The sequence below is a fragment of the Idiotropiscis lumnitzeri genome, chromosome 14 (genome assembly GCF_059441095.1).
Source record: "Idiotropiscis lumnitzeri isolate Australia: NSW breed Sydney's pygmy pipehorse chromosome 14, RoL_Ilum_1.0, whole genome shotgun sequence".
NCBI lineage: Eukaryota > Metazoa > Chordata > Actinopteri > Syngnathiformes > Syngnathidae > Idiotropiscis > Idiotropiscis lumnitzeri.
This window is the reverse complement of record NC_142404.1, coordinates 7316937-7332738: the sequence shown is the minus strand read 5'-3', so window position 1 is coordinate 7332738 and position 15802 is coordinate 7316937. Positions and strand designations below refer to the sequence as shown.

The window sequence follows — 15802 nt, the reverse complement described above, 5'->3', positions numbered from 1 at the left end:
ATGCAAAGCAGAATGGACAAACATCCTCTCTCCTGTTTAAAAAGAACCACAATGGAGACCTTGGATCTAAATGTCACGGTTTCATAACAGATACACTGACATTTGTGTGATGGGATTTAGCCATGGGTTAATACAGCCATCATTGAAGTCCATCTTCCACTCCGGGCCTATGAAGTCTATCACACCGTTTTTCTTTTTTAGGTGCCCTCACAGAAGTTTCTTTCAAATGCGCGAAATGAAAGCCAATTATTTTATCTGTGGAGAAGGAGGGAAAAAAATCAGTCTGATATGTTGCTTTGTTTTATATGATGCTAATAACATGCCTCAGGAGCTCCTTTTTTAACTAACCGTCTAAAAAGCACATTCAAATCAGAAGCATGTAAATCTAATCAATTATACTGTTTCTTTTATTATTTTTTTCAATGAAAACGCATTTGGCAAAAGTCACAGTATAATGAGGAATTTAAATTGGAAAACGAAAAGCTTTTGTTTCCGATTATAAATGCCAGGGAGAGGCGGCGACTCGCCATCCGTGAATTGTCCTTTCATATTCCTTTTTTTTTTTTTTTTAATCGTCTACTAAAGCTTAGGCATGTCTTTTAATGAAGGCAGACTTCTGAGCTCTGGCCAAAAAAAGTGCTTCTCTTTGACATTATTGTTTCATATTTTACCGCATTTACCGGGGGTCATTAGGTGGATGCAACATTTAAAAACAAATGTCTTCAATGAGCTTCCATACTGCACTCCTGCGTACGTGTGCGTGCAGGTGGCAAAGGCTATTACTTTTACTCTTTTTTGTTTTCTTTTTTTTTTTTTTGGACAACACAAGAGAAACCCTCCACTTCCACCCTCCAAGTTGCCGTGGCTCGACCCTGTGTCTGCGGCTTTCTTGGGCTCAGGAGGTTCCTTGGGGGAGAGCAGAATGGAAGTTGAGCATCTTGCTGTGATCCAAAGAAAGTGTGCCAAATTCTATCAACACTGGATTAGCACACAACATTTGTGTTCGATCAGCGGAAGAAAAAGAAGACTGTGAGGCGTGGAGGGGATAGAGAAGCTGTTTCCACGGAGCACAAAGATGGAATTTTCTAAAAGCATTGCTGCTTCTGTCTCATGCGAATGGATGCAAACTAGTCCCTTTCATGTTTAACAGAGAAACTATGTTCATGAAAATTAACCTGTTTTATTGTATAAAAATCACATTTTTCTTGCAGAATAAGTGTTGAAATACTCTATTTCCATTCGTCCAGGGACTGATGGCACTGTACGAAAGGTCGAACATGACAGAAGTGGACCATTGTTCATAGTTCCAGGGTCATGAAGAAAAAAATTGTTTTTTTTTTTTAATTTGCATGTGTCGGTCAACAAGTTTAACGAAGAATATAAATATTTTTCAAAGCCAAAAGCCTTTGAAAACATCAGCACACTCTCCTTTGGTCTTGCATGTTTCTTGTCTTTGAGGTTGTCTTTCATGACAACGTATGAAGACCGCTCTGTGGCCACAAAAAAAAAGTATGTAAATATATATATATATATATATATATATATATATATATATATATATATATAGCCAGCCACACCGCCCTAAAACAAACACAGAATATGCATAGAATTCTTCCTTGGTTGCTTGCTGAACTGAGAAGGCCAAAGCACTGCTTTTTACATAATTGTTTAATTTGTGATTTACTGTATTTCTTGCACTCAGTACAGTACATGTGGCAGCACCTTCACTTTCAAAATCATCCAATGGCTGTTTGGCCAATGTTGACATTTGGAGCAAACTCCCTGCTGACTTAATCACGGCAGCTATTGCGTGTCATTTTGTGCGCCGTGCTCAGTCTGGGGCTGATGGCAGGGCTCGTAATTCACCACCGCTGCGAGGTGGGACTCCTACGGGGTCACGCGTCTCCCCGCTCTCTCTCGAGGTCACAAGCTTCATTCTGTCTCCGTGCCTTCCCGTCCCGCTGAGCCAGCCAGTGTAAACACAAATAGCAGTGACGCAAAGAGGTCTTGAATGCGCAAGAGAATCGGAGCAAAGCGACAATCAAGCTAGCTGCTTAATCGTAATGTTGATCATGTGTCATAAAAATATGATGTAGTGGAACCTCCGAACTCAGTTTAGTAAAGCTGGTTGACTTCCAAGTTGTAATTTCCAAAAATTTGCAACATACAAAATAATGTATAACGATTATATCTTAGTCCCCATATCCTCTTATAGTGGCTGACAGTGTTAAAATTGCTCAATTGCAGATGGGGGAGGCTTTTATTAAAATGTTTTAAGATTGTTTTGCAGTATTACAATATAGTCGTACAATGACTCAAGGTTAATTCACAATCTTGAAACTCACTTTACTTGCACATCAAATACATTTTCCTCATTAAGATGTATTAAAATGGTATTAATCAGTTAATTTTTTTCATGTTTTATATTTAAAGAAATGCGCAATTGTGTATAAACACTTCATGAAACAGAATGTAAAGAAAATACGGATTAAGATTAGCAAATTTCAACATACAAAATAGAATGTATTACTCCAATAATGGCCAACTTGAATGGGCTCCTTGTTCATTTGACAAAACAAAACAGAAAAAACAACATAAAATATATATAAATCGTCTGTGCATGATTTTGGAAATACGCACCTTCTTATCTTCCCAAAATCATTGTTTTATTTTATTTTATTTTATTTTATTTTATTTTATTTTATTTTATTTTATTTTATTTTATTTTATTTTATTTTATTTTATTTTGTCTTCCTTGAGCACAAACTATGACCTTCAGTCCCGCCCCCGAAACCTCCCAGAGAAGTGATGGCCAATGAGCTGGGCACCTCTTAGTACCCGCCTCCTCTGCCGCTGCGACCAATCACACAAGGCACGAATTCACTTAACCAGCCAATCGACGCTCTTTACTCTAAAGCCGTTGAAAGAAAAATGGCGGCGCCCGTCAGATGGACTGTCAAACGACTTTTGCAACAGTAAGTCTAATTTTTTACTTTTTAAAACGCTTTTGATTTTATTTGCGTTTGCAAAATGTGTCCAGTTGCGCTTGTTTAGCTAACGCTGGCACATATTTTGCTAAATCTTTAGCCGAACAACAGTTTTGCTCCAAGGATCAAATTCACTGCATGAAAGGCTTCATTTGTTTGTTTACCCTGTTGTATAAAAGAGCAAGAAGGCACATTTTGTGCCTGTTGAGTATTGACGTTTGATGCAATTGTTAGGATTTGTGCCAACTGGGTTTTTCTTTTACTATTTTCCATTACCGCTGGATTAGGTACAACATTTAACAAACAAAGCTGCTGATTTGTGAAACTGCTGTCATTTTATCATCCCGTTAGAGGTAATGTCCCTCCCGTGAAATTAAAATTGAAAGGTTATATAGAGCCTTGCAGTCCATTGCTCCCACATTGTGGAATGCACCTCCTTTTAATCTTAGAGATGTTTCTTCATTGACATTTTACACAGCAAAGGAAGAACACCTTTGTTTAGGCAGGTTTTCTGTTATGTTGTTTATTTTTATTTTATTAGACCTTTTTTTTCTGCTAATGCTATTCTGTATTTTATGTGTGACTGTATTCAATAATTATATGAGACGCTTTGAGTCCTTGCTGTGACAAGTGCTGGATAAATGAAATGTACTTACTTATTTGTTGTACAGTCGTGTACGTAGCATCAAATGCACTGTTGATCCCTTCTATGTTATGAATAGATAAGAAAACACTAGGCTTGACTCTATTTTTGTTAAAAATTAACTTGGGGTGCCAGTTTTAAAGCATTGGTAATGACAACAAAGATATTTATAGAGTAATTAAATATTTTATATTTTACTGTCCCACGTCCTCCATCCGCGACTTGGGCACCCTTCTGTCCTTACACTCCGTCACCGGTACGTGCAACGAAAAGGAAAAGAAAAAGAAACAATAAATTGTCTGGGCATGACAAGAGTAGCTACATTTTTGCTGTACAAACGGATTTGTACTCATCTTAGCTGCTTCCGACGAATAGCCATGCGTCTCCACATTATTAAATGGAGTATCATCTATGTCGTGCCATCAAAGAGGCAGTGAGAGACATTTGCTCTTTTATTATTGCTAGCATCAGACAAATCTTACAGTGTTTCATTCATATTGTAACGAATTGAATAAGATATTCACAAATAATGAAACGGTAAAATGAAGATAAATATGATTGACACAAAACAAACATTTTAAAAGATATTTAAACTCTTTAGTGCTGCAAAGCATGCTGGGAGTGGATTTGTTGGAACATTGATCAGACTCTTGTCACACGCAGCAAATTCCCAGATGAGCTCGAACCGGTACTTAAAGTGACGGACTAGAACCCACTTCACCTTTGCTTAATCTGTCCTTTAAAAAAAAAAAAAATCTTCTCGTCCTCCCTCCTCTGCCCCCAAAATGGGTGTCCGTTCTATTTACTTCAACATGAAACCAAGGTTAGAAGGAAAAGCTGGACTCTGATTGGTTGCAATCGCCCACATTTCCACTGCCTCTGGTACAATAGATTCACACACAGCTCGTAACTGGTCACATAATATCATGATTCTCAATCATATAATCACCCAACCCAACTTATATTGCCCTTTGGAAGGTAATCGTCAGGGTGGGGGGTTGGTGTATTGTTGAAATTTTTCTCAACCAAAAATGTTTTCCATTTTGTACTAATGTACATATTATTAGCACATTAATGTCAACTATATAGATAGTTCATATTAATTGAATGCTTTCACATGATGGTGAACTGTAAAAATCTTATGGTTTAGTAGCTAGTATTCAGGCCCATTTACATAATCATTTTTACTATTACTAACAACGCAACAAAATTTCCTCTTGCACTTGCATTTAACACTCTGCGGAGGTAATAAATGTAATAGGTAAGTTTAAAGCCTCAACAAAGGGTCATGTCTTCCTAATTGGATCCGTTGTGACTTGAGGGGAGCGGCGTCTACAAGGTTAAATGCTCAGACGGCCGAGACCGCAAAGCGGAATGTGCACGGTTGTTGTTTTGTTTTATGAACAGCCTAGAGCCGCCCTCGCTTCGCCTCGACACTGGCAGCAGACTGTTCTTTGTCACCAACACCCTCATGTCAAAGATGCAACGGCATCCTGGGAGGAAGCGTTGGCTGCCGCTATGAAGTCGACAAGTGATGAAAGTAGCCTGGAGCTTGTCAATTAAGAGAGCCAAGGCCTGGACCTTATAAGTTAATGGGCAGTTTCCCCTCTGGGGGCCTGCTCTGGCTTTATAGCGATGCTTATAAAAAGCTCAAGCGTAATGCGTCCCTATTACGTTTTCAATTAGGAGACGTGACGCAGTGCCTGCGCTTGCTAGAATGCTTTACATGGTGTTCTTTGGCATTGATCGGGATGGGACGTTTTCCAACTGCTACAGTTGTTTTTAAAGTGGCCACTGCTGTACGGGACTGCATTTTAATACTACATCTGATCAGAGTTGCTGATGATAAAATATTGCAGCATTTTGTCATTAATAATATTACAGTACAGTGATTATACATTGGTAATCTTCTGGTACAAGTTCACCAAATAAGTTGAAATTCATATGCAGTCTTCTAGAAAGACAGCTGGGATAGGCTCCAGCATGCCCACGACCCTTGTCTGGTTAAGCGGATTTTTGTTTATTATATACAATAATATTGCAGTTTCTCACAATGTTGAATTTAGGGCTCAGTAATAATACGCATATGGCATTAAAGCTAACATAACAGTTTTCATCTTCACACAGTGCTCCTTGTCAAACATTGCAAACAGATGAAATCAAATGCGCCTCTCAAAACTTCAGTTTGACATTCTTCGCGGTCAATATCAATATACCGGTAAATGTTTTCTTATTCCTTCTTCCTCCAATTCCTATTCTAAAGACATAATGCTTTGATGCTGGTTGAAATGAGGTTCAGTGAAGTGTGGTGACATATTATATGATGCATTATATATTCTATTATCTGATGTAAGTATCAAGCTTTCCCATTAAATTAATAACGATCCATATTTTACACGCTTTTAAGGAGTTTGACTTTGGAGATTTCAATGTATTTTCTAAGAGTTAAAATAACAGCCACCCGTGATTTGTACCATAAAAGATAACAATGTATTTCACAATATCGATATTTTGTCCCAGCCCGAGTACTTCCCAAGTATCACCGTATACTCTTGATCACTCCTAATACGATAATCACAGACCTTTGCACCAAATTTATTTGTATAGCAGAGGGGGAAATCCTTGATGAAAATCCCTTCACTCATCTGGTGTCGACTGTGCTCGAGCTGGCTTTGGCTTCCGGTAGAAAAATAAATGAGTGTTTGAATAAACACCCGTGTGTTGACACCTCATTTCCTCATTGATTGGCGCTGGAAGCCGAGAGCTCGAAGTGTGTTTGTGGGTGTGTGGCCATAATCCAATCAGGTGGGAAAACAACCAGTGGGAATGTGTAACCAACTTCTTCAGACACTGCATTCTTTGCTTAATCTTTGGATTTGAATAACTTAATTCAACATTTATTGACTTTTAAAGATTTTTCCTCATTGTGCCAACTGCATATTCGTACTGTTAGATGTTTTTTTGGATTGTTTTAGCCACCATATTTACACTTTTTATATCCCATACTGTGGAACCATTGTCCGATTCAGAAATTTCAGTTGTTTAGCTCAGTAAGTCCCAGATGATTGCCAACAATCGTCATTGCTCCTCCCATTGAGCAGACGGAATTTCTGCCTTTGAGTAATATTGTTTTATCTGTTCGTACGTGTTGCATATCCATGAAAGTTAAAGTTGGCTGTAATTAGATGGTTATAACGAGCGAACATTTCTTATTGTACTGCCCAAACATGGCTGGGATAGGCTCTAGCTCACCCGTGACCCTCATGAGGAGTAACAGCTCAGATCATGGACGGATGGATGCATATGTCAGTTTTACAGTAAACTTCAACTGGGACAAATAAACAAGGTTGAAACAAACAAACTCTGGAAATAATTCCCCGCAGTAAATAGGGGTTCACAATTTTAGGAATTGCGTCAACGTCAAATGTTCCCATTCTTTAATTACTTATGTGGATGGCTCCCCCACCAAGCCTCTTTTTAACGCCTCCATTTTCAAGGCAATGCATCAATAAATGGCTCTATTACCTGTTGTTGACCCAGCTAAGCTTGCCTTTGAAATGTGTTACAGAGCATTAAGTTAACACATGTTGCTATGCAAAAACAAACTCTGGCGACTGGTGCGGGGGGCCCAGCTGAGTAAACGTGCTAGATGTAGGGGAGGGGTGGATGGGCATTGGGAGTGAAGAGGCCCCACACTACACTTGTCCCGGCGAAAGGTGGATCCATGCGGCCAACAGATGGATCTGTTAGCCTGTATCCCCCAGAGGAAAAGAAAACAACCGAAGCAAGTGTCTCAGCTCCAGCACAGAAGCCTTTGATCAACAGCACATCTTCAGTCGCAGAGGGGTTGAAAAAAAAAAAAAAAGACTTTTTGGACCCTCGGAGTGCACATCTGTATAAACAGAATCAGGGAGGAATGTGTGAACAATCCAACAAAAGAATTTTGTTCTTTGCTAATAGGTCATATACATATATTTTGGAATTTAGTATTAAATAAACAGGCATGGCATGTTCTTTGTTTTTAAAGAGAGCGGAAAATGAGATTGTGTTTTTGCTCTTTATAGATGTAAAGTCTGTTGAAATGTTGAAATTAAGTTTTAGTAAATGTAATTACATACATTCGAGCAAGCATTAGAAGTCTATTTTCGTGTTCTACAAATTAGATAAAAAAACACGCACGGTCAATAATCACATTAAAATGGCAAAACAATGTTCAAAGGAGTTATGTGAATGTAATTTGTGAAGCAAAAACCACTGTAAAATCGAAAATGGTCTACCTTAACTTTTTTAAAAGTGATGATTAATTTATCACGAGAGTCTGCTCACTAATTAAAGATAATTTTAAACAGTTGTTAATTAAAAAAAAAAAAGTTAAGTTCCCTCACCTGCCTCAATGTTTTGTTTGACACAAAAGTGTAAAAACAGGCTTACCATTCAGAGCAGAGCAGAGCTCTTATGTGGTTGAGCTGATGTCTGCCATATGTGGTGACAAGGTTGAAATCATTCATGGCAGAGATTGGAATTCCAAAATTTTGCTCAAATTCCGAATTGGACCGCTGCAAGGCCATTTGAATTAAAATGTTTTTGCTCTGAAAGAGAATGCAGTAAACAAAAAGTATGCCGAGCTCTGACACAATAAGATTTCATCTGGCCTCAAGCATACGCGGAACTAAGGTCTATCTTTTAAAATAACTGATGTAAAGGAAAATAGAAGATTTGGGCAATGCTTGCCGAAGTGAACTGAACTGAAGTCTGGCATCATAGTCTTGTGCGTCGTCATACATGAGAGTAGTACAACTTTTGAAAGTAGTGTATCTTAAAAAAAAAAAAAAACGCATCTTCTTTTGTCACTTCCCAATTTTACCTCAATGTATCCACTGGTTGAGTTAATGGTTGCAAAAAGCCAAAGTAACGGAACGGTTGATTCATAAGATCCCAGTGTATCATGTGACATCATGTATGGCGGCAGTTCAGACAGCGAGCAACCACCACATCCACAAAGAAATTCGGTGGTGTTTGCTTCATTCAATGCATGACAAGAGGCGAGTGTTTTGACACGGCAACTCGTGGCTGCTTCGCCAAGACAATGGGCCTGCTCACAATGCCCTGAATATCCCAACAATTCCTGGCCGAGAAGAACATCATGGTGCTGCAGCAACCTCCCTACCCACCAAGGGCATCAGATGTGGACAATATCTAAATGGCCGTGAGGAAGGAGATGCTTAGAATCCTGGAACAAAAACGAAAAAAAAAAAAAAAACTTCCAGTTGACGCTTGTCACGATGCAAATTGTCTTGGTTGCATTACGCTAATATTAAACACAAGCTAGCGAAATGAGTAACAATATCACTTAGAAAACCCGCTGGTCACATAGTGCAGCGACCGCCACCCCTACTACACCACTCATCCCACAATGTCGCCAGCACTCGGGCCGCAAAAGTTCTGGACTTGTGTGAACTGGTCCGCGGCGGAAAAAAGGTTGGGGACCACTTGCCTTAAATCATTGAATGATGGCTACATAAGAGCAGTTGCTTGCTGGTGCAAAATGCTGCGATTTACCTATAATCAGATTAGTCGACTAATTGCAACTCTTATCGGTGACTAGTCGACGAGAAAAATAATTGTTTGTGATGATCGCCTACACGCACCGGGTTGGTTTTCAACATTTAACTATTTTATTTCATTTTTTTACATTTATAACATTCGCCAGGGAAAGCAGAAAATCAAACCTGAATGAGAAAGTTGTGCGCGTGTGCGTGCGTGTGCGTGCATGTGTGTGTTTGAAATACACTTGTTGGGCACCAGTTGTGGAACATTTCTGAAACACCTCATGCTACATCAAGGGCACTCAAAAAGTTATATATCAATTTATTTATTTATGGTGTGTTGCCATCAAACATAATTGTGCTGATAGCAAAGTTGCTCGGTCCAAGTATGAGTAATTATTCTTAATGGCTTCCGTATGAGCGTAGTTATATATCTTTGTAGTATTAGATTTTTAGCAGTTCATGTATGTTTGTGTGTGTGGTCAGGATATTACTTCCAGGTTTGCAGTAAGCCAGATTTTTTTTAAAACTATTAAATGGGCCCATAATTTAGTTTGGGTATTCAATGAACTCCTCCACCCCCTTCTGTTGCCGAGTAGGGAAGGTGGTGGTTTTGGTTTTCTCACGCCTCTGAAGTTGGCTTATTGCCATGGTGACGATCAGTCAGTTCCAGAACGATGAGGTGTAATTTAGCAGCATTTCCTGTCTGATACGCAACGCCATAATGTGTAATGGGTTTTACTTTTTATAGGGGGTTGTTTGTTAAGCAGGCACAGGGGGGGGGTTGTACATGCTTCTCTGGGCCATTCCACCTTCATGTTTGTTTAAAACTTACAGTATGTGCACTTCACTGCAATAGAAGAGATGCAAAGGCCACATGGATGCCACGCTTTGTGTGGCCCATTGGGGTCAGTGTTGACACTTGACTTTGTGATGAGATCTTTCAAGGAGGGCATTTTACATGTGCTGGAAGAGTGACTGCCCATTCAACTTTTACTGAACTACTGCACTTTTGTTTGTTGTGTTGCACCAAGTGCAGATACCAGTATCATTTTGTTAATTTAGGTGGCATAAATAACGCGATACCGTATTTTTCAAATACCAGTACTTGGGGGTGAGGAGGGTGGTGCCGTGCACTAGAGGTTGCACAAAAGGCAGAAGCCCATCTGTGATGTGCCTCAGATGAAATCTTTCACATATGAATGAATTAATCAATTAATAAATATCTGAGTCTGGATGTGTACATTTCCATGTTCACGGCCATCTAACTCAACTCGCAATTTATATCTAAAGAATGTGTGCTTTCTATCAATCTATAAAGGCTGACGTATATCAAGAATGATGGGGGTGTATTTAATCACTTTGCTATTTTGACTTATTTACAATCACTGCTCCATCTCATCACTTCTGTTTACAATAACTAATAAAATTACGAGGCTTCTTTCATCTATTCTAGTGGTTGCGATGTTAAATGTTTACTAGTCACTGAGATTTTATACTCAATCAGGTGTGACTGCATTAATTGCACTCAGTTGAGGATCAAATACAACCGCTCACGGCTTAATTTCTGTTGAGCTCTCGGAAGGTTCGATTGGGACAAGAGCAAAATGGGATCCAACTGGTAGTAACAAAACCATTTTTAAATCATAAAGTTTCTGGTGATGTTACTTACTGGAGGTCACGAATGAGACCAATAATTACTGACCTGTGCTTACGTTTCCTGCCATCAAAATAAGTTGTCAAGAAAGATATTGGCAATGTTTCATTCACTTTTCGGTACATCAAACCTTTTTCCTCTTTACTTTTGTCCAACCAGTCAGAAATGACTGTAATGTCATGTGATTTGTAGTGATACATTTTAGTTGTTGTTTTGTTTACTGCATGAAACCAAAACCAATTTCCCACCCCAACATCTGTTCATGTATTTCAAGCCCAATTCTTGAGTCAGCCAATTTATGGAGAATTTCAAGTGGGTTATTGTTGTCATACTCGGGAGTACAAAAAGCAGTTGGCACTTGTGTTCAGTCGTACAACAATTTTATAATTTTTTTTGGGCATGTCATAAACTATTTTGCTCGCAACAAGGATCTTGCGCAGAACATCCTACCCAATTTTCGGAACTCCAAATACAGCATGGACAGTACACAAAGGGAATAAATGATATTATTCATGGTATTATGAAGGGTGTGGTTGAATGTGAGATTTTATCGCAGAGTTGAGGGACCGAGGGAATGATTACTTTTTTTATTAGTGTAAATTTTTGTTTTAGAATTCAAACAACGCAGATGGCGGAAACAAACAAGTCTTGCAGGTCCTAAGTGGAATAGCAATGGCCTATCTTTAGCTCGGTCTGCCCATCATATTTATGACTTAATTCTGATGCGTATTTCCAAATGAGAGAACCACAAACAAGGTCATAATTCCCAAGATTTGGCTATTGTCAGTTTGGTACTGTGTTGCCTGTCCCATCACATCATTGGCATGAGTTGCAGACAGGCGGCCTCCTGTGAATGCTACACTTCATTAGAAACATGTTTCATTTCTACCACACATAATCAAAACAGCAGGGTCAGCTGCTCTTTTTTGTCTTCAAGGAAGCCTTGTCTCTGTCTTCCCATCAGTGTCCACTAATGATTCGCATCTCTTCCACCGTCCACTCCGTGTCACTCATTTGCACTCTCCATCTTTGCGTCGTTCTCTCGCTTCCATGATGTTTGTTTGGCTGCTGGGTTTTTGTTTGTTTATTGTTTCCAGATGGCAGACGCAGACTTAATTTGCGTGGCTTTCAAGTTTCCCAGAGAGCTTTTTACTGCCTTGGCTCAAGCGCTTATCCTGTTTCCTCTAGCCGGGCTTTATGATGGGCCTTTTTATACTGGAAACAACTGTCACTACCACACACTACCAGCGTACGTCAATGGAGATCATGTTGAACATCTTCACTTCAGTCGATCCTCAGATGAGAGAATAAATTTCTTCACCAGAGGGCTCTGTAAATGAGGATGCTCATGCTCATCACTCAGTACTTGGAGATTATGCGAAGAACTAGTGCTGTTGACTGTTTCGCTCCCCTTTCTAGACCCTGCTGAGTCTCGTCTGGGCATCATTAAGCGCTGTGACGTCACTTATTTACAGGAAGCCAGGAGGCAGACTCACTCAGTAAACGCGGGGGAGGACCAAGCACTTGTCTTTACTCATCGGATGCGGTTTTTAAGATGGTGCGGTAATCAAAGCTCTCAGCTATATAAAACCCACCCCTTCTCCGTCTTAAAGAGTGCTTCTCTCTGAGCCAGTGCTGTGTGATTACCCCGGCATTCCGAGCTGGCTAATCCCATTTTTAGCAGTAATTTAACTGTGACTGGTCAAGGGGGTGGACTTCTCTGACCCACCCCCAAAAAACATCCGCCTCAAAGCAACCCAGAGTACTATCCTTTGGATTGACTTTTTTTCCTGCAGTGTATGATGAAGTTGAGATGTCACCTTCATATGCTCGTTGGATGTGCTCAGTCGTGGTTTAGATAGAAGTGTATCCAAGCCGAAGTGCGAGGGGATCCGACGGCAGTGTTCTCGTAATCAGTGGCGTTTTTTCCCTTGCAACTGCTGAGCCTCCTGGCTGGCCAAGCTAATCTCATCAGGGTTTGGGCTCTACTGCCGGGGTGAGCGAGAGGACAGCCTAGCATGACCCATATCTCCGTGCCAGGATGGCTCCACAACTCTGTCGCGACTGTGTAGTCACATCAGTTTACTACGAGGACGAGGCCCTCTGCCAGGGTGTTTACTACGGAACTGTCTGGCACAACAAGATAATGCCCGTGCTAATGCCCTCTAAGGACACAGCCACTCGCATTAATGAGGGCCTGAACTTTCTCATCATACACAGACTTATCATTTGCTGGAATACAGAATAGTCTATCTTGCAGTAATCGTTTTCCCCCATCTTGGTAGTATTAGTAATACTTGTATTTTTTAATTTATTTATTTTTTTACGAAAAACATCATTCAAACAAGCCTTTTTGCACGCAAAATGAACTACTTTATCATCGAAATAGGGATGGGAATACTTGATGCATCGACCCTTAAGATTTTATTGGAGTGAATTACATGGCTGTGACCACCAGAAATGTGAATGTGAGCTTTGGCAGTGTTAGATAGATAAGGCAAATGAGAATAGATCCTCATTTGCAATACCATTGCCAGGTAGCCTGGAGGCTTCTTTATACTTGCATGGCCGGCGATAACAGCACGGACGTCTTTGCGGCAATGTCCTGCAGTTTGCCTTTTACCAGACCCAACATTTTATGATGTCTTCTATTCGACCCATTATCTGTTTCAAAACATGAGTTCAGTGAGATAGGAGTAACGTGAAAGATTAATAATAAGTGGTTATAGTGAGCCCAATATTTTTAATGATTGCCCTTTTTTTAATGACGCAAGTGAAACTGATGGAATTTTATCATCCCTATTTTGGTAATCGTCTATGATTTTGGTGAATGTCAAATCTTAAACCGAACTAATAGCTGATTTGAAGTCTTAAGAGTCGACCGAATTTTAAATAGCACTCTAAATACATCCTTATGATTTTGGACCGACCATGCGAGAACTGATCCATGATGTCATCATGTGTTATTCCTCCAGAGGTGGCAGTTAGTGAAGAGTAGTACCAAAGGGCTGACGCACTAGCAATGGAGTTACTCAGCTCTTCACTTGCAGCTGTGGACAAAATGGAACAATACACAAGCGAAGCTGTACAAATATACACGCACACACCAGAAAAACGCCACACACATTGACAGGATAACAAATCAGCAGCTGTCTGTTTGATGCTCTCGAACTGAACAGGTTGATATTTTTAAAACCAAGTTCAGTCTTCTGGCGGATGTGTTGACATCGGACTGTTTGGTCAGTTTGAGGAGTTAAGACTTGAGTTCTCAGGGTAGGGTGATTGGAATGGTTGGAACGGAAACCAATGAATGAATAATGCTTGAGAGTCTCAATGTAAAATGGTAGTTTATTCAATTTGAGATTGTTCATTGTTTACCTATTGTCTTTCCTCTGATTAACTAAAATTGCATGTAACAGATAGCAAATTCATTTTCACAACAGAATTATGTCTTTAACCTCAATCAACCGGTATCAGATTGTCACGGTATTGTAACCATGAGCAAAACTACTGTGATTTTGCGATATGTTATTGCAATTACAGGTTGAAATTTGCTTTGAATTGTTTGGGTGAATAAGTTGTTTTTTGTTAATAAGAATATTTTTTGAAATATGAAAATGTTGTGTAAGTATTTAATTCTCCAAAAATGAGTAAAACTTCTCTTCTCTTCTCTTCGCCACTTTCGGAAATGGCGTCAAAGCAGAAAGAACACTGATTTTAGCCGTGCTAGTTAGTTTAGTTATCTGGCTTGGTAATGTCAGAGTCTGTAGTATTTATGTCACCAATTGTTGCAGATATGCTAGCTCTTGTAGCTGTTTCTAAAAATCCATTTCAAGACAGCGTCACAGTAATATATTAAAATTGAATTTGTCGACAAGTAATGCGTGGTTCTCTTGTTGATGTGATATCTTATTGGCTTCTTGTCTCCAATGGCAACCACTCTTTGATGGCATATTTTGCATATCCTTCCTCTACCATGTTTTGTTTTATTTCTTTATTTAAATATCTAAGTATCCTAGTGTCCGAAAAAAAAAAAATCCTAAAAGAGCAGACTTCTTCACAAGGAGAAAAATCATTTGGTTTACTGACTGTACCAGCAGCGGGAGGGCGACTGGTCGTGTCACTTTGCCTGCACTGAGAATTTAAATAAACACTGATGGAAAGTGTTGGCGCTTTGAAACTGTGACTTTTCAATATATCCTAAAACATCTAATCAGCCTAAACCTATGCATGGATGTTAGTCTTATGCATAAGGCTACTCTCAGGTTAATGCTCTTAGTAAAAAAAAAAAAGCTCGTAAAAGATGGAGCTGTATTGTGGTCAATTTGCAACTTCTGTCCATTTTATCTTAGGTGTTTCACATTATTACTTTTTCATAATGGTATTTGTATGCCAAAGCTCGCTTTTCAAGTCGCTATTCTGCACCATGAAACGCAGACTAATCTCTGAATCCACCACCAATATATAGACCTGACCACAAACAAATCGGCATAGCTTTTTACTCCGATCTTCGATGATGCGGTACTTCCTTTCGGCTTTTGTCTGCATTTCGGGCCACAGCTGTCGGGGTTCTCGGCGCACCCCTGCCAAAAAGGAAAAAAACCTCAGGCCACGCGCCACTGCACCCCCAAACATTAAATAGGAGCATTAGACACACCTTGTTAAGGGCTGCTGGTGTTTGAGCTGTGGCTGTGGGTGCGTGTCTCATCCCTTGATTAGACCAGATACGCACATGCACACAACTGCACAACTCCTCCGCTTACCGCCTTTCATAAGCCAGCAGATGTATTCTCCTATTGTCCTTCACTGACGCCTCACTCGGATTTTAGTGTCTGGGCGAAACGACCCGCAAGACTAAAGCTTACCTTTTTCTTGTAGCATTTCTTTAATTTTGCACTTCTGGCATCACACCTCAGCAGGGTTGAGCAAAACATGAAAATTAATTCACAACTAAAAGATCCTCTCTGTG

The 15802-nt window shown here is 39.8% G+C and overlaps 1 protein-coding gene across 1 annotated transcript in view; it reads left to right on the top strand.

Moving 5' to 3' along the window:
• The first annotated feature begins 2919 nt into the window (after window positions 1–2919).
• clybl (citrate lyase beta like) overlaps window positions 2920–15802 on the top strand; it is a 53497-nt gene continuing 40614 nt past the window's right edge. The window contains exon 1 of the mRNA XM_088315877.1: window positions 2920–2975. Within this exon, the coding sequence (XP_088172003.1) occupies window positions 2932–2975 (44 nt within the window). The 5' untranslated portion in view covers window positions 2920–2931. The remainder of the gene's footprint in view (window positions 2976–15802) is intronic.